Raw genomic sequence first — 18,436 nt, 5'->3', positions numbered from 1 at the left:
GTTCTTACAAGGCTTTTTCCAACCTAAATGATTCAATGATTCATTTATAGAGGAGGCTTTCACACTCTCTCAGACCTCTCAGAGAGGAGTTTTCCCACTGCACACTCCCCACACTGTAACCTCTGAGCTGACTCATTAGTTTCATCAAAGCTCTGATCCCTGATGGCATTCCCCAAAACCCGCAGCCTTCCCAGGACTTTTCAAACCCCTCATTGGATGCAGCAGTGAAATGGGGACCACTTACCAGTCTGTGCCCTCTGCCAAATACCTGGGCTGGGGCCCCATGGGTTGTGGAGTCTGCAGTTGGTGGCTGAAGTCAAAGCTGGGGTGTAGGCGGTGAGGCTGGACAGACATGCGCTCTTGGGTCCGCCTGTGGGGAGGAGACCAGCAACAGGGAGGGTCAGACACGAGTGGACGCTGGAATTCCTGTCAAGAATTGGGCAAACCACAAAATCTGGGCTTGTGGACAAGTGTCCAAAGCAAAGCACTCCAGGCAGGTGTAAAGGATGATTGGAAGAGGAACCCTTTGAGGGCTGTCATTCCCTCAAAGCCATCACATAGTAATCCACTCTCAGACCCTGTGGCACCCACATACGCTCAGTTTACAGGAGATCCTATTTGCTGGCAACATTCAAAGAAAAAGAGGAACCAAACAACTTCTCAGCAGTTTTGTGCAGTTTGCAGTATTTCCTTTTTTGCTACAGTCGGCCCCACAAACAAAACACAAGGTAAAACGTGCCCCTGCTTCAGCTGTGATCCATCACCATAAAGAAGCTGCAGGTTGTCTCGTCTCCTGTGCAGTCCATAAACTCCTGGGGAACCTCATTCATAACCAGATTACTCACGAGTGACTGAAAGCAGAATTAACTCCCACTGGCCTTTGCCAGCATTTCTTTGGATGATGGACAAGCCAGGCTGGGTTCCAGATCCTTCTCCCTCTGCTTTGCTGCCATTGCAGGCAGGGAAAAGAAAGTGCTAGAAAATACAGCAAGGTTTTTCTAGGGATTTGAGTCTCATAATTACTGCTTATTTGAACTACTCAGAGGAAGAGCGTGTGTTGCTGGATCAGTGCCCACATTTGGCAAGAGACAAGGTGGATGCACAAGCAGGATTTGCATTATAGACAGACTCCTAACCTTTGCTTCCTGAGAAGTTACTTTATACCAGTGGAACCATCACAGAGAAAATCTCCAGGAAAAAAAAACAGGGCAAATGGAGCAGGGAACTGTCAGGTAAATAACTCTTCATGCAGCCTCAGTTCAGAGGTTTCACTCTCAAAGGCATAACCTATTTCCCATTACTGGGACCTCCTGCCTCATACCTGTAAGGGTTCTGACATCCTGCTCCATTGCAGCTTTCAGGGACAAGCACTGGGACTGGGCAAGAGGTTCCTGCCTTCTTCCACACCACAGCCCACTTGCAAATACAACACTAACAGCTCTTACCAAAGCAGACTCTGCGTGGAATTATGCTCTGTGCTTTTATTTGAATTCAGTTTATGACTAAGAGATAAACACTTGTATCATCAGTTTCTCAGCCTTGAACATACTTGCTACCCAATTATTAGCTAATCATTAAATCCACCTAAAATCCAGCTTATGCAAAACAAAGCAATGATGAGAAGAACATACAATTTTCAGGCAGAAAGGACATGGAAAGAAAGGGTTTTCTATCCGTAACATTCTTTCCAAATGAAGCATCATTGCAAAGTCTCATCCTCTGATTCTTGATCCATGGGTACAACCCACAAATAGCTTCCATATGTTTCCAAAAAAAATCACTCCTCTCTCAAGAAACACAATCAAGACAAGGCCAGGCATCCTTTTCCGTCTCTGCTGAGTTACAGCAATTCTCTCTGCATTTGTCAGCTCAGTGTGGATTTAGGATGCTCTCTGTGACAGAGTGTGCTCCAGGTCAGTGGCATCATTCCCTCACAAAGAGGGAAAGCCTGCCAAACCCTGAGCAGCAAGACCTCCATGTGTATAACCTGGTGAGAGGTGGACGCAGCCTCTTGCGTCCTATGGTTCTGGAATAGCAGCTACAAGGATGTAGCTCAAGCACTCAGAGACAGGAAAGGTTCCTGACAATGCCATCATGATTCTCCTAGGAGTGACAATAATGGGACACACTAGAGGAGCACAGTTGGGATCCCCGCAGGAAGGGCCCACCTTCAGGTGCAGCCTGCCCTGCAGCCTCCCTTCCAGTGGATGCATTTTCAGGGCACACAGGTGAGCTTGAGAAGAAAGCCCAGCACCACCAGCGCGGCCGGGGTTCCACAGGCGACGTGAGGCTGGCACAGCTTCTCCACATCCCTTGGGAAGAGCAGGGTCCCCTTACCTGGGATGGGGCATGAGCCGGCGGTGCTGTGCCTCGAGGAGCTGCTGCTGGAGGAGGTATTGCTGGTGTAGCGCCTGAGGTAGGAAGGAGGGCCCGGCGACGTCCTGGAAGGGCAGGGCAGGCACGGGCGCCAGGGGCTGGTGCAGGGGGCCGCTGTGCTGGTGCGCGGGGGCCATGTGGGGAGCCAGCCCCGGCTGCGGCTGCACCGCGTGAGGCAGGGCGAAGTCGGCGGAGAGCTGAGGCTGGGGACCCAGGTGGAAATGCCGGCAGGAGGTAGCATGGGGATGCTGAGACCTTTGAAAGGGAGCACCTGGAAGAGAAGAGCACAGCGGTCACGGGGGCCAGCAGCGGCCAGGGCAGACCAGCCCCGTGGTCGCCCACCCCGGGCAAGAGTTGGGCGAACGGCTGTTACTCTCCGCTTCCAGAAGGTTTATAAAAAAAATACAAATAAAAGAGAACAAGTCAGTCAAAGCTGATTACAAGAAAAAGTGCTGATTTTGACCAATGGCATTTCTCCTCCAAGAAAACATTGGAGCCAAAACATAGATTTGGGTTCAAAGTCTCTTTTTGGCTCCAAGTTGAAGTGTGCACTGATGAAAACTGCTTCGAGCTTGTTTTGGCTTTCCTGTCTTAAACAGAAAAAGAACAAAAGTCTTAATAGAGCCTTCAGAGATAGAAAAAGGAGTGATGGTTTTTAATTAGAAAAGAGGAGATTCAGACTAGACAGAAGGAAAAAATTTTTGTGCTGAGGGTGGTGAGGCCCTGGCACAGATTGCCCAAGAAAGACATGGATACGCCATCCTTGGAAGTGTTCAAGGTAGAATGGAGTTTGGAGCAACTTTGTCTAGTGAGAGATGTCCCTGCCCATGGCAGTGGGGTTGGACTACATTACTTTCAAAGCGCCTTTCCAACCCAAACCATTCTGTGATATAGACTCAACACTCTAGAAAAGGAAAGAAACAACAAAACCTGCTTTCTAAAATATTTGGGTTTTGAATATTATCTCACTGAAGTTTTGATGCTTTCCCTGAATTTCAGGCTTTCCTTGCAAGTAACTTCTTTGCCTCTCTAAAAATGTCTCACAGGCAAGGAAATAATCTCTGCTCTAAAAAATCGCCTCACACTGACTTCAGGATGTGAATGAGACAACTTCCACCTCTGAGAGCAGGGATGAAGGCCCTGTGTGCTTGCTGAGATCCTTCAACAACCAGTCCTCATGAGCTGCATGCAGGGAAAGAGCAGCTGCTGGAAGCACAACATGGGCTGCTATGAGACCGGTCATGAAGCTGATGGGAATGAGGAAGAAATGAGGTGTGAAAGATATCCATAGTGGAGGTGTTTTGCAAAACATCTGGCACTGGCTTGCACCTTGCTCAAGATCCTCTCTTGGACAGGCCCTTGGACCAGTCCAGTGTGTTAATTCCTACATTCCTGGAGCATTTACAGGCATCATGCAAAACTTTTGGCTCTTAAACTAGGGAAAGAGTCAACTCAAAGATGAAAGATGGGACTCGAGAGAGGTTATTAGAGATGCCTCCTTGCTGAGGATCAGCCCCAGCATGGGGCACCTCCCCTTTTACACTTTTTGCACACCCCATCTACCTCTTTCTGTTTTCATCTTTGTGAATGGTACAAAATATCCCAGAACAACAGCACCAAGAGACACTATGCCACCCCAAAGTGCAAGCATGCACATCATGCCTTCTTCACCCAGATCCCTTCTGCTCACATCTCCCTGGCAGGCAGGGCCAGTCCATCACAGCAGCTCAGGGAGTCCCGAGCAAGCCAGATGCCAGCAGGAGAAACAACAGGAGAGGGCCTATCAGAAATGGATGGTTTGCAAAACTGTGCATAATCACACAGAGCATCTCTTAAATACAAACTAATCCTCCACAGTGCCCCTCTGAGAGAGAGCAGGTTACACAATATGTGCCACCCACAGCAGTGCTTCTCGAGGTGATAATTTCCCCTGCTGTCAGATAACAGCATGATTTGACCACGATATTAATTAAAACCAGAGGTGGTGGGATCAGACCTGCTGTACCTCAAAGACAGAGCTGCAAACCTAGGCCAAAGAGCCACTCATATACCCTGTTCCCCTGCAAGTTGTATTTGTTGCTGACGCCCCGGCCCAAATTCACCACACAGAAGTAAAGGCTGAGCAATGAAATGGGAGTCCTGCACTTCCCTGGCCCATTGCTGAAGGGAATTGTGAGGAAAAGCCTCCTGACTGCTGTGTGTGCTTGGTACTTGCCAGGGAACTCGTGGTGAATTGCTCAACCTCTGATGGCCATGTGTCCTCCCAGTGGAGAACTGCTGCAGCAGGTCACAGGTGAGCCATTCAGCACCCCCAGGCCTCCATGGGGCCTGAGGACAAGGTGTCAGAGCAGGTAGAAGTGCTAAACCCTCTGCACACATCAACACACCAGCTTGTGCCACCAGGCTGCAGTTCAGCTGTGTTTCAGACAAAAATGTCTTGGGGGGATACAAGACAGTGAAACTCAGTGAAACTCCCCCACATTTGCTGGGACGTATTCTCTAGCACATAAATAAAGCAGAGAAAGCCTGTCTCTCATCTCCTATGACTCTCTTGTCTCTCAGTGCCTGGTGTAACCTCAGACAGCAATTTCCAGCTTTTACTGAGTCTTGGAAACCCTGATTTAGTTAAATGTCTGGAGGGCCTTTGATGACAGAGCCACGGTGAACTAGAGAACACCAGGTGGGCAGATCAGCTGGTTCTATTTCTGATTTGGATTTTGCTTTTCATACAAAGACAGACCTTTCCCAAGGTCCAGAACATGTGAACTTTATCTGTGGTATGTGTGCAAGAAGATATGCAACGCTAATAAATCTGAAAGCAAAAGCCTAACTCATTTTGTTTTGGTACAGAGTCAATTTGCCTTATCTTTAGGAACTAATTAAATAAAGCAGTTTTCACTACTTTTTTGTTAGTACCTACTGGTTCAGTGATGCATTTTCCTTCATAGGAATAACATCATCAAGATGTGACTGAGACCATACGATTAAATAAAACCCATCAATTTGTCTTAACACAACACATTACCCCATGTAGTAATTGTTCATTCTCTTCAACTAATCCAGTTGCTGAAGAGGATTTTTACAGCAAACCAAAGACTTTGGGGAATACTTCAGCAATCCAATGCTTATTAACAGTTATCCAATCACACTGCTGGCATAACCAAGCCAGTCTGCAAAACAAAGAGCCAATCCTCACTAAGCAGGGTGCTGGTGAGCCCCAGGAAGCTCTGGCAAACAAATAACAACTCAAAACAGGACATTATGTTTTTTAAGATATTTATTTTTGGGTTTGCCCTCTCCTGCTCATTGCACCTAGAAGCAAAGGGCCCTGGTAGGGATTACTTTTCAAGTCCACATTTTGGTCTCATGTACACAAGGTAAACACAGTGTCAGCCTGCAAACATGAGCTGAGCATCCTTGTCCAGGTAACTCACCACAGTCAACACCAAAAGCAGGTGCTAATCCCTTTGAATTCCACAGAGGTTCACACATTAGCAGTGTCAGAGAATCACAGCATTGTTACCGTTGTAGAAGTCCTCTAAGATCAGTGAATTCATTGACCCAGAGTCATCGTGTTCACCACCAACCCTTGCCCCCAGGTGCCACATTCACATGACTATTGAGCACTTCCAGAGGTGGGGACTCCACCACTTCCCTGAGTGCCTCTTCCAAAGCCAGACCACACTTTCTGTGAAGAAAATTCCCCCAATACCCAACCTAAACCTCTCCTGGAACAGTTAAAGGCCATTTCCTTTTGTCCAGTCCCTTGTTCCTGGGGAGCAGAGCCTGACCCCCACCTGGCTGCCCCCTCCTATCAGGGAATTGTGGAGAGCCAGAAGGTCTCTTAGTGAGTACTCTGCTAGCACATCTTCTCCCTCTTTTCCAAGCCACAGGTGTGGTCCTAGATCACATTTACATTGAAACCAACAAGCATAAACATTGCCCATAAGGTACTTCAAGAAAATTGGATTCACTGATTTAATCTGGTTTTTGCCTGGATAGCAATGTCTGCCACAGCGGAGACTAATCCATGACTAAAACCAAGACCTGATACCACATTCCAGCTTTTGTTTTCACTCCCCAGTACAAGGGCAGAGCTGACATTTTCATTAGCCAAGCTTTGGGGACATTTCCACAGCAAAGACAATGAGGATATAAAGTGTGCCTATCGTGCTCCAGAGCCACTAAGTGACTCCATGATCCTTGTTCCCCATCACCTGCCCAGTGGTGCCCACATGAAGGCAACGTTTCTCTGGGATCAGCAAGGCAGAGGCTTTCTTTCAGCTCAATGAACTCAAGTTTTGGTCCTCATATCATAGAAGGATTCTCCTCCCCCATTGGTATACTTTTATTTTGCAGGAAGAGAGATTAGCCAGATCTTGGATGGTTTTATGGCTTACCCTCCATGTCCAAACACTTGCCTTCTCCAGCCCAGGAGATAATCACAAAATCCCAGAATTAAGGTTGGAAGAACCACTGGAGATCATCTAGTCCAACCCTCCTGCTCAGACAGGGTCCCTAGAACACATTACTCAGGATTGTGTCCAACTTTTTCATATCCCCAGGGAAGATTTTCAGGGAAGTCGACAGAGGCAATACAGTCCTCACCAACCCTAGAGAGGCTTTTGTGCCAAGGCCAGCCTGGAAACAGCTGTGGCTGTGCCCAGCCTCTGGTTGGGATGAGAGCGCCAGCCTCCTGTGTGAGATTCATTGACATGCTCCTGGTGCCTTGAATCATTCCAGTTGCTCCTATCTGGAGCTGTGGAGGACTGATTGCCCTGGGATCACTGTCAGGCTGCCCACCAGCCAAAAATCATTTTGTTGTCCTGACAGCGCTTCCTTCCATTTAAATGCTGTTGCTGTAGCAGATGATGACAGCTCAGAGCAACATCAGATTAGCAGCACTGAGATGAGCGATGCATCACATCTGTGTCAGCAAAGCAGGTGACTTACTCCAGTTTTAGGCAGTTTTCCTTTCACAGGTTGAGCCCAAATGTCCTCAAAATGCCTCCATACCCACCTAAGCTCTCAGCATGAACAGCCCTTGTTGCCTTACACTCAGCTAAGCCACAAAGATAGCTAATGCCTGAATTGAGATACTCCAGGACTAAAAGGTGCCTTGCAAGCCTCAAAGTCTGTGATAACAGATAGAGGCAGAGACAGGATCTGCTGGAGAAATGAATCATGTCTTGGGCAAGCCAGGCTATCTGTGGGGTGGGAAAGAGAGCTGGGTGATTCTCTAGCATAACTGGGGACAAGTGTGACCCAAAAGAGGCTGTGTCACTTTGTGATGGCATGGGACAATGTGGCCAGGGATGTCTTTGGGTGATCACCAGCAACATCTCCCAGCCTTGTGTGATGCTCTGCTGGTTGCTGGTTCCAGTCCCCTTCAGCTTCTTCAATCACATCCTAAAGCCAAGTTCAGCACCAGGGATCATCAGGTGGAGAATCAGTACTTGGGTGATTCCTGCCACTGTCAGAACTCAGGTGCGGATCAGTGGCTGCCCTAGCTGGCCTGGCTGTCCTCTGCTGCTGTGATGGATGCTGCAGCTTCACACCGTGGTGCTGAAATCTGGGTCTGTGTGACATCCCACTGCCCTGGGCCTCTACAGCCCACAGTACTCCCCACAGATACTCAGCTCTGCAGTCACACGGTCACACAATCATACAATCATAGAATGGTTTGGGTTGGAAGAGGTCTTTGAAGGTCCACTAGTCCCACCCCCTGCCATGGGCAGAGACACCTTCCACTATCCCAGGCTTCTCCAAGCCCCATCCATCCTGGCCTTGGACACTGCCAGGAATGGGCCCCCACAGATTCTCTGGGCAACCTGTGCCGGGGCCTCCACACCCTCATGGGGAAGAACTTCTTAATATCTAATTTAACCTACTTTCTTCCATTTTGAAGCCATTCCCACTTGTCCTGTCACACTAGGCTCTTGCCCCATCTTTCCTGTAGGTTCCCTTCAGGTTCCCTTCAGGAAGGGAATGAGGTCACAATGAGGTCATTCTGAAGCCTTCTCATTTCCAGGCTGAACAATCCCAGTTCTCTCAGCCTTTACTCATAGCAGAGCTGCTCCATCCCTCTGATAATCTTGGTGGCCTTCTCTTGACTGGGTCCAACAAGTCCCTGTGCTTCCTGTGCTGGGAACCCCAGGGCTGGAGGCAGCTCTTACCTGAGTGTGGCAGAGGGGCAGAATCACCTCCTTGATGCCACAACCTCACAGAATCATTTACCACAGTAGAATACAATAATACAATCATTTGGGTTGGAAAAGCCCTCGCAGATCATCAAATCCAACTGAACACTGCCAAGCCCACTGCTAAACCCCATCCCCAAGAAAATCCTCCACAAGCCCGCGGGGAAGGGTGCTTGACAGCAATTTACAAAGCACCCAAAACACTTATCTGGAAGCTGACATTACAGGCTTCAGCCTCAGACTGAGGAAGGTACAAATTTGTTTTCAGAAAGCCAGCAGATGATGCAGGCATGTGGACAGCTGAACCTGCTCGGCTGCTCGCTGCCGTGCCGTTTCCACCCTTCCCTCTCGCGGGCATCAAGCGCGGCGGAAACCCGTGGGGAAACTCAACACATCCTCCTCACCACCGCTTTCTCACTTCCACGACTCCTGCTCGGCTTTGTTTTTTTTTTTTTTCCTTTTCCCCCCTCTGTTCTACAGTTATATTTATTGTTTGCATACATTATATGAAGCAGCACGGACTTTTTTTCATCAGCAGAAATGTTCCTTTGCACCCCCGGGTGAGCCCTGCAAATTGTAAGTTCATATATTTTGGCAGGCTGGTAAGTGACATCAAGTCACAGAAATGTACAGGTCTGGTCCTAGGTGCTTCTGCCACTGGGAATTATCCTTTAGCATCAGTCAGGGTTTGACTACATCTAGGCACATGCATATTTATCCACCCAGCAGTATTTCAGCCAGAAAGGCTCAAGGGATCCGTGTGCTCATTCAACACTGACCCATCTCTGAGATGCAAAGCCTCTGGGTAATCCCTGCAGTGAGACAGGGGATGCTACAGGCTTTAACAAGAGAAAAACCCAGAAAGCAGAACTATTTCCACCTCCTCTCCTCAGGCAATAGCTCTCCTGATGCAGGCCACTGGTAAGGGACACGGGATGGGGATCAGGCCTGGAGCTGGCACTGGGATAGGTGTCTCGAGCAGACAGCTGCAGCCCAGGGAGCCCGGCCACCTCCCAGAGGAAAACAAAATCTCTCTCATGCTAAGCTGCCTGCAAAGCACGTGAACATTTCCCCTGGTTAAGGCAACCTGGACTGCTCATCAAGGCCTCCATGGTCTGCATTTCGGGGCTGGGGGCGTCGGGGAGGCTGGGGCTGGCTCACAGCCAGGCCTCATCATGGCACAGGGAGACGGCACGGACTCCTGGAGAGCCCTGACTTCATCACTAATAGATTTTGCAGCTGGGGAGGATCTGCCTATTGTAATCAGCCAGGCTGGGGGATGGAGTCGGGTTGTCTCAGCCACTTTGTCCTGATTAGACCCGCTGCCACCCCTCCTCCTGCACTGGGCAGGCAGATAAGCCCCCTCAACAGGAGCCCTTGAGATGCCTTTCCGAGCACCAGGAGAGCCTGCCAGGCTTTTAACAGCCCAGGAACCTGCAGCTCGCTTCCCTGGATGTCCATTAAAATTCCCCTCAGAGCCAGCAAGGCAGTGGGAAGTTTGCATCGGCCCTGACAGCACGCAGTGAGTAAAGGCCAAAATCATGGGAGCAGCTCCAGCTTCATGTGGCACATGGAGAAGGACACCATGGGGGACTCACACTGTCTACAAACAAGTGTCTAATTGCCCGATGCCATCAGACACATGTTAATCCCTTCCAAATTGTTTCTGAATATACCCTTACAAAATGAGTGAAATTCACTTACTAACAGGAAATGAGGTGTGACAATCACAGAGCAATTGAATGGCTTGGGTTGGAAGGGACGCTAAAGATCACCTAGTCTCAACCCCCATGTCATGGAAAATAAAATATGAAATAAATAACCACCCCCAGACCAAATTCATGGTATTCAGCTGCATAAAGGTTGAGTGGTCTGGCAGAGGGAGACACTGTGCTCACTCCTGTTATGGGACAGCTGACTGCAGGGTGAAGAGAAGGGGCAGGGAGGATGAAGGAAGAAGAGGAAAGAATTTAAGAAAAATCTATCAGGCAGGAAGGAATCTGTCTCACTTTCAGCACCTTTGCCAACAGCTTTCTCATTTCATCTAGTGAAACCGAGAATCACAGAATTCAATCAAGGCTAAAAAGACCATCAGGATCATTGGGTCCAGCCATTAACCCAGCAGCACACATAACCATTCCAAATGCCACATCCAGACACCTCTTGAACACTTCCAGAGATAGTACCACCACCCTGAGAAGCTTATGCCAATGCCTGACCACTCCAGCAGTGAAAAAAAATTAATTCGAATATCCTGTCTGAACCTCCTCTGGCACAACTTCAGGCCTTTTTCCTTGTCCTGTCCCTGTTCCCTGGCAGCACAGCCCGACCCCCCTGGCTGTCCCCTCCTGGAAGGGAGCTGTGCAGAGCCACAAGGGCCCCCTGAGCCTCCTTTTCTCCAGGCTGAGCCCCTTTCCCAGCTCCCTCAGCCTCTCCTCATACGACTTGTTTTTCAGACACTTGACCAGCTTTGCTTCTCTGCTTGGGCAAGATGCAAGAAGCCAAAAACCATGCTAAAAATAATGGGCTGCCAGCTCCGATGCAGCTCAGGGTACAGCCTGCAATTCCACATGTCTAGTGTCAGGGAAGAGGTAAATCACTCCAGATCTGTGGCTGGGAGATGCAATTAATGGATAAAGACTATTTAAATCTGCCTTATTTACGGGTTCAGGTTGTGCAGTGCCAGTGATGAGTCAACATGAAGGGCAGGTCTGTGGTGGCTGGTGCAGTGTATTTGTGTCCTGGGTGGCAACAAGAGGTTCTGGAGGTTTATTATCTGCTCAGAGTCTTTCACACTTGATGGAAAAGTGCTTCAAAGGAATTCAGGGTAAAGGGGCTCAGATGGGCTTCTCATTGCTGATTAATTTTTTGGTGGCCACAGCCCTCTTTGCACTGTGCCTCTGTGCAGGCACAGCACAGCACAGCTGAGCTCTTCCCAAAAAAAACTCATAAATACAGATCTCAGAGCCTGCACGGTGCCCCTGCCTGCTTGTACAATCCCCAGTCAACATCCTCTAGCGCTAATGAAGGCTCCCTTTAATTGCTGAGTGACATGAGCTGGCGTGGCTGGAGGGTCCCTAGCAGAGAGCACAGCATCTCCTCTCTTGCACACCACACAGGAAAACCATGTGCAGCCTTAACACACCAAAAAATAAAGATGAGGTGGGACTCCCACCAGGGCCTAAGCTCAGCATTTAACAAAATCAAAACCCAACACATGGTGTGATTCTTATGGTTGTTCAACGCAGGGCTCGGAGTTGGATTCAATGATCCCTATGGGCTCCTTCCAATGCAGGATAATCAGTGATTTTGGGATTTACAACTGCCAGTGACCAGTGTTAATCAGCATATTTACAGAAAATCATAGATAGTTAAGGGTTGGAAGGGATTTAAAGATCATCTAGTCCCAATCCCCCACCTCTATTTATATCAAGACTGAAGAGGTGCTGAGTGCTGGGGATGGGAACCGGCAAGAATGAGGGATGGGATACAGCCAGGCAGCCTGGACCCATCACAGGACAGAGACAGCTGTTTATACAGCACTGGACGAGAGTATTTTTCCTGCAACTCTTTCCCACTAGCTTCAGGGAGAAAAAAAAGTTTTGTTGAAGATGATGTTTCACAGCAACGTGTTGAATTCAGCAATATTTTCCAAGGAGGAAGGAGAAACACTTCAGCAGCGTTGCTACACTTAAAGCTGTCTTTTTGCTTTTATACTTCTCACTGTGTTTTAATTATAGCTTTATTCTCAGTGTTGAATTCGAGGGTGTATTTGAGATTTTTGGATCATCACATGAAAAAAAAAAAAAAAAAGAAGCCAAATTGCAGTGAGAGAAAATGTTTTCTGGGATTTACTGGTCCCAGCTTCACCCTTCCCCTCTCAGGCTCTGGCATGCCTGGAGGGATGGGTGGTCCCAACAGCCTAGCATGATGTTTCTCATCCAGCACAGCTCTTTCTCCCCAGGTTGCCCTGTTTCTCCTGGGTTTAGGCCCAGCCCTGCACATCTGCCAGGAACAAGCCCTGGAGGAAATGGAGATGTTAAAGAAACCCCTCTGAGACTTTTCTTTTATAATGTTTCTCTTTTCTGTTCGGTCTGAAGGTATTGGAGAACAACAGCTGACAATTGTTGAGTCACTTGACCACAACTCCCATGCTAAAAGCAGGAATCACACTGCAGGTATCAAAGGCATTTTTGGGCTGCAGGACTTCCAGCAATTCCAAGGGCAGAGAAGGTTTGGCTGGTTCCAGAACTTTAAGGCAACTCTTGAGGCTTTGCCCATCAGCCCAACTCTATGCGCTCAACCCTTCTCCCTCACCACCATTCCATCCAGCTCCTGCGTGCAACCCAAGCCTGTTCTGCATTGCTCTACACTGGATGCAAAGGAAGTTGGAATATTCCCAGTTTGTGGGAAGATATCTGAGCTCAAAGGTTCTTCTCCAGGATCTGGCCAGTTATCTCAAACTAAAAAAAAAAAAAATGTTGAAAAGGAAGAGGAGTGGGTCTGGGTCCTCTTTAGTCAAGGGAGGCAATAAAGCTCATCTTTTGTGGTTTTGTATTACTATTAGGGTGATACATCCACATGAATGAGTCCCCAACCTGGAAATGTGATAATTAACCAGGGGAAGGGATTCATCCCCTATTTGAAAATAAGAAGTAAAAAATCCTGGCATGACAGCAGCCTATTACTTGGCTCTCCCTGCATAGAGCAATGGGGAAGCACTTGGAGCAATCCCTATCTCTACCCTTGGGAATGTAAAAACGTGCTGACTTGTGCCTTCAACTTTGACAGGCAGTGATAGGCTGCAGCCAGTTGTTTGGAAAAGGAAATTCAATACTTGTGTTTCCAATGTTTCCTAGCTTTCATAGTGTCCAAAACCCTCCCCAGGCATTTGGAAGTGCTCAACACCTGCCTTAAAAACACTCTTAACTGCTCCTAATGACTGGACAGGGAGGTTTGCAGCAGCTCCCTCCTACCAGTAATGATATGCAGGACATCCAGAAACAGGCAAAAAACCAAAACCACGGGGGAAAAAAAAAAAATACAGCCAGACATTGCAAGGGCCTGGCAAGGTCTTGGGGGCTACACTGCATTGCTCATGGAGCCTCTTAATACTGTGACAGCCCCAGCCAAAGCCCTCCACACAAACGCTGACAAACCTTAGGGGTCTGAACTCCACATTTCATTTTTAATTTTTAATTAAATTAATTTAATTTTAATCCTTGTCCAGAGATGGAGACAATGGGAAGAGCCAATGCCCCCAGCTGACTCTGATCTGTGTTTAAGCAAAAGGCTTTGTGGTCACCCCTGGTCTCACACCTGCATGTGCAGAGCACCAGCCCAGGACAGGCTGCAGGGGCTCGGGCAGGAGCAGAGTCCTGTGGCCACTTGGGATCTAGGGATTGTCCACAGCCCTGGCAGCCACAGCACCCCAACCCTGTGCCATCCTCAACGTCCCCTCCCTCCACAGCAGCTTTTGGGTGAGGTGTTGGTCTTGGCCCTTTCCTCTCCCACACATGTTCTATCCACCCCCCACAGGGATTTCCAGTGAAGGCTTTTCATTCTGTTCTCCCACAATTAGCAAAGAGGGGAAATATGCCTTTTTTTGGAAGGCTTTGTTTGCCTGACCTGCTTTAAACCTCCCTTCTAGGGAGAGACAGACGTGGAAACCTATCCTGAAAACACAGAGGAGGTGCTTTGGGTGGGTTATTCTGCATCAATACCCATGCATCTCTATTTTGCATGCATTAATTCCCCACCCACACACCCGTTGTTTTAAATGGGACTGTAATAACCAGCTGGGTTTTCCTGAAGGATTTATTTATCTGCTTTTTTTTATTATTAAGCCCAGGGGTGGGAGATTCCCATCCATCATGTCCACAGAGCTGCAGAGTGAGTGGCAGTGGTTTTGGGGGTGGGGGGCAGGTTTGGGAAAGGGGTGGAATGTTTCCCCATTTCTAGGAACAGCACATCAGTTTGCATGGGGGATGTCTGGCAGCCCAGCCTTTCTTCTTTGCTGGCTCTCTGGCAAATCAGCCCCTAAGCCAGAACATTTTGGCAGGGAGTCAGGACATGGGACATCCCCCTGCAAAGGGATTGGTTGATGATGGCATGTTACAGGTCACTCTCTGGGCTTTATCTTAAATCCTGTAATCCCATATCAGGTAGGGTGCAAAGGATTTACCAGCCTGCATGAGACCCTCAGAGTGCCAGGAGGGCAAATTGTGCAGTACCTGACACTCAGGGAAGACAATATAATGTATTTCTACAGCTTTTTACAGATGGTTCAGAAGCCACACTAAAAAAATGTCCCTCCTCACCCCAGAAGGCAGTAAAAGTTCAGCAGCTGGTTCCTCTTTCAAGTGACATTGCACAGAACACAAGAGCATCTTACAACTGCTAAGGTACATAAAATGAGGATTATCTCTTAAGAGACAGCAGACTGTGCTCCTAGGAGGTGGGTGTGTTGGATGCAGTGCCAGAACAATGCTAGCAAATCCCCTGTAAAGCACTCTTAAGTTCCCATCCTGAGCCCAAGAACTCAGCCCCACGGTCAAAGAGAAGCCCTCAGAGTGGGGGATTGATTGCACCTGTGGAGCTCCTGCAAATTCCTGTCCCCAGTGGACCTCCTCATTCAATCAGCCTAAAGGATTTTGGAGTTCAGTGTGCGCTGGTGTGAGGTACCTGCTTGCATCCCCAGCAGCAGGGCAGTATTTGGGGTCAGGGTCCATCCTGAGGACCAAGGCTGGCGTGGGGCTGTGTGAGGTGCAGTGGATGCTGGCAGCGAGCTGGCACAGATCAGGGCAGCTCAGCAGTTCTTCACACTGAACTTACTTGAACTCAGGTTTGGGAAAACCCCAGCTACTGTGAGTCCTGCCACGCTGTGTCCTGGCAATTCCCCTTTTACGCTCCGTGAATAAGAAGTCTGTGGCAAAAAATCAAAGATCCTGGAAGCCTGTTCCCTATTAAATTTAATATCCCGAACTTTATAGGTACATGTCACTCCAGGAGAGACAGAGCTGTGTTTAAAGTACAAGGGAAATGTCAGTTCCTTGATGTGGAAATAGCTCTTACTTTACATTTCTGCATGAGGTCCTGGCACAAGTTAGTGCTGCTAAGCCCTGCTGTAATAACATATAAAGGAAAACTCTAACCAAACAGCAAAAAATATGTAATTTATACAGCTAAACATAAAGTCATCCATCTTTAAAAAACCCATACAGGTGCTATTTGCAGGTGTCAGGCTATCCAAGGGAAAGTGAATTTTGATAATCAGCAAACCATGAGCTCCCACAGCCCCAGCAGCATCTGAAGGCACAAATGTTTGCTATATAAAAAGCAGGAGGTGGGGTTCCTTGGGAGCAATAAGTGCCTCAGATTGATGCCAAAGCTGGAGGCTTGGAGAGGAGCCCAAGCACTCACTGTGGAGGGAGGCACTGCAGGAGACCTGTGATTCCATGTCAGAACGAGCAAAGGTAAAACCATGGCTGAGCAGAGCCTAAAATGCTGCCACACGTGAGCTGGGCAGGCTGAGGTTTATCCTCATCAGGCAGGCAATGAGCCTGACAAACCCCAGAGGCCAGGTCTGGCCTGCAGCAGGCACAGCCTGAAAACACAAGGCACCGCGTGCCCACAGCCAAAATCCCTTCCTCAGCACCAGGGCTGATTGGTTTCCTAAAGGACATCCCCTCACCCTCACAGGAATTAATTTTGGGATGTGGGATGGAGAAGGTGACAACAGCTGTCCCTTCCGGCATGGAAATCCACCCGCCTGTGGGTATTTTCCCCTCCCTCTGAAGCCAGAGGAGACTGAGTGCAAGGGATTCACTTTTCCACCACAATGGGAAGAGGAAATCACGTTCCTGCTTATTCCATCGTAGAATTGTAGAACACCTGGAGTTGAGAGGGAGCCACCAGGATCCTCCAGTCCAGCTCCTGGCCCTGCACAGACACCTCAACAATCCCAGCCTGGGCACCCCTGGCAGCGCTGTCCAAAGGCTCCTGGAGCTCTGGCAGCCTGGGGAATGTCACCATTCCCTGGGGAGCCTGGGCAGTGCCAGCACCCTCTGGGGGAAGAACCTTGCCCTGATATCCAACCTAGTCCTCCCCTGACACAGCTCCAGTTGTTCCCTCAGGTGTTATCACAAATTGGTTCCTATTTATTCCATCAAGAATATCCCACAGGGCTGCACATAATCCCATAGGATGCTGCAGATGCAGCTCCATGTCATAGGCAGCATCTCATTTCCCTACAAGCAGCTTTGGATATGGCCTCCCTGAGAGAGTTAGGACTAAGTCAATGTTTCCATCATCAACCTCACTTTTGAGGGGCTCATAACTCTCAACATTTGTGCTCTCATAGTGCCAAAACTTGGTGCAGAAACACATGGCCCAGATGCAGTTTTATTTGGTAATAAATAGCTTAAATCTCTTAAGCTATTTTTCATTTTGGCTTAAACGTGTAAAATGGGAAGAGAAAAATGTGTGGGATTTTTTTTTTTCCTACCTTCCAATAATTTTGGAAAAGCAGATTATACTGAGTAACAGCTGGCTTTTTTTTCTTTTTTTTTTTTTTTTTTCAGTTGCAGACAGCCAACAATGCCATTTCTCAAGTCTTTTGTCTTTTTTACATCCAATTTTTAATAGGATCAATCGCTGTGCCATCATTGCAGCCCCAGTGTTCTGGGGGTGTTTCAGATTATTCTGGTTTTGGCACGTTAAGCCTGAAGTTCTGTGAGAGTTAAAACACAGCAAAATTCCACAAGCCCTTGAACCAATGACGGTCATATTTCGAGGATGTATTTCTGTTTTAACTGTACCTCTGTGACCTCACATTTCTCTGGAGTTCAGCAATTATTGCATCCCAGCACTCTCTGCCCAGCCCTTGGGTGAGCACTGGCTTTCGTCAGCAACTCGCCAGGATTTCAGCGCTGTTGGATTTACTCCAAACACAGACTTTGCTCTACCTACTACAGCTACTTCCCAGTGGCCAAAAGCCAAGGAAACGCCCCAAGCCCCCAGCCCGAGGACTTGGCTGCCCTTCAAAAGTCCGCCTCAGCTGGAGCAGAGAGAAATAGTGGTTTTGCTCATATGGTCAGCTCCAGTCGGCGGAGGTTCCCCAGTGGGACACTGGGCTCCTGTCCAGAGGGTGCTGTTGCCGAGTGATTTGTTATCTGTGGGGCTGGGATTTTTTCACAGAAGGCAGTGGGCGGGATTCAGGGAATGAGAACGTTGCCCTGGTATGGGGAGTTGGGCTGATAATGGGTCAGAGACATGCAACATAGCCCAAGGAGGATTCTGCAGATTTCATAGAAATCCCCGAATGGTTTGGGCTGGAAGGGATATTTAAAGACTATCTTGTTCCAACCCCTTTGCCAGACACATTCCACTTTCCCAGGTTGCTCCAAGCCCGGTCCATCCTGGCCTTGGACACTCCCAGGGATCCAGGGGAAGCCACATCTGCTCTGGGAAAAATGTGCCAGGGCCTGCCCACCCTCCCAGAGAAGAATTTCTTCCTAATATCCTAATCTAAATCTCTCTTCTTTTAGCTTACAACCTTTCCCCCTTGCCCTGTCACTATCTGCCCATGTAGAAAGTCCTTCTCCCTCTTTAACACCAGTACCCTTTTGGGTACTGAGAGGCTGCAATGAGGTGTCACCCCAGAGCCTGCTCTTCTCCATGCTAGACAACCTCCTGCAGATCCCCTCAGACCCACATCCCCCCTTGCTGGGAAGGAGGATGGAAGGCAACACTGCACAATTGGAAAGATTCCCACCCAAACATCTTCCTACCAAGTTTTCCATCTCAATGCTCAGCTTGCAACCCTACAGCATGGACAGAGCCTTCCCATGCACTGATCC

At 48.6% G+C, this 18,436-nt stretch overlaps 1 protein-coding gene across 2 annotated transcripts in view; it reads right to left on the bottom strand.

Annotated features, from left to right (window-relative positions):
• Window positions 1-18,436, bottom strand: part of ARK2C (arkadia (RNF111) C-terminal like ring finger ubiquitin ligase 2C) — a 50,475-nt gene that overhangs the window by 9,291 nt on the left and 22,748 nt on the right. For both annotated transcript variants that reach the window (XM_088054426.1, XM_005528089.3), the window contains exons 2-3: window positions 2,338-2,647; window positions 245-370 (exon numbers count right to left, since the gene is read on the bottom strand). In XM_088054426.1, coding sequence (XP_087910552.1) covers window positions 245-370; window positions 2,338-2,647 — 436 coding nt within the window. The remainder of the gene's footprint in view (window positions 1-244; window positions 371-2,337; window positions 2,648-18,436) is intronic.

This window comes from Pseudopodoces humilis, chromosome 4 (assembly GCF_049639895.1).
Source record: "Pseudopodoces humilis isolate 2021_Gansu_Grassland_sample_001 chromosome 4, ASM4963989v1, whole genome shotgun sequence".
Lineage (NCBI taxonomy): Eukaryota > Metazoa > Chordata > Aves > Passeriformes > Paridae > Pseudopodoces > Pseudopodoces humilis.
This window is presented reverse-complemented; position numbering and strand designations above follow the sequence as displayed.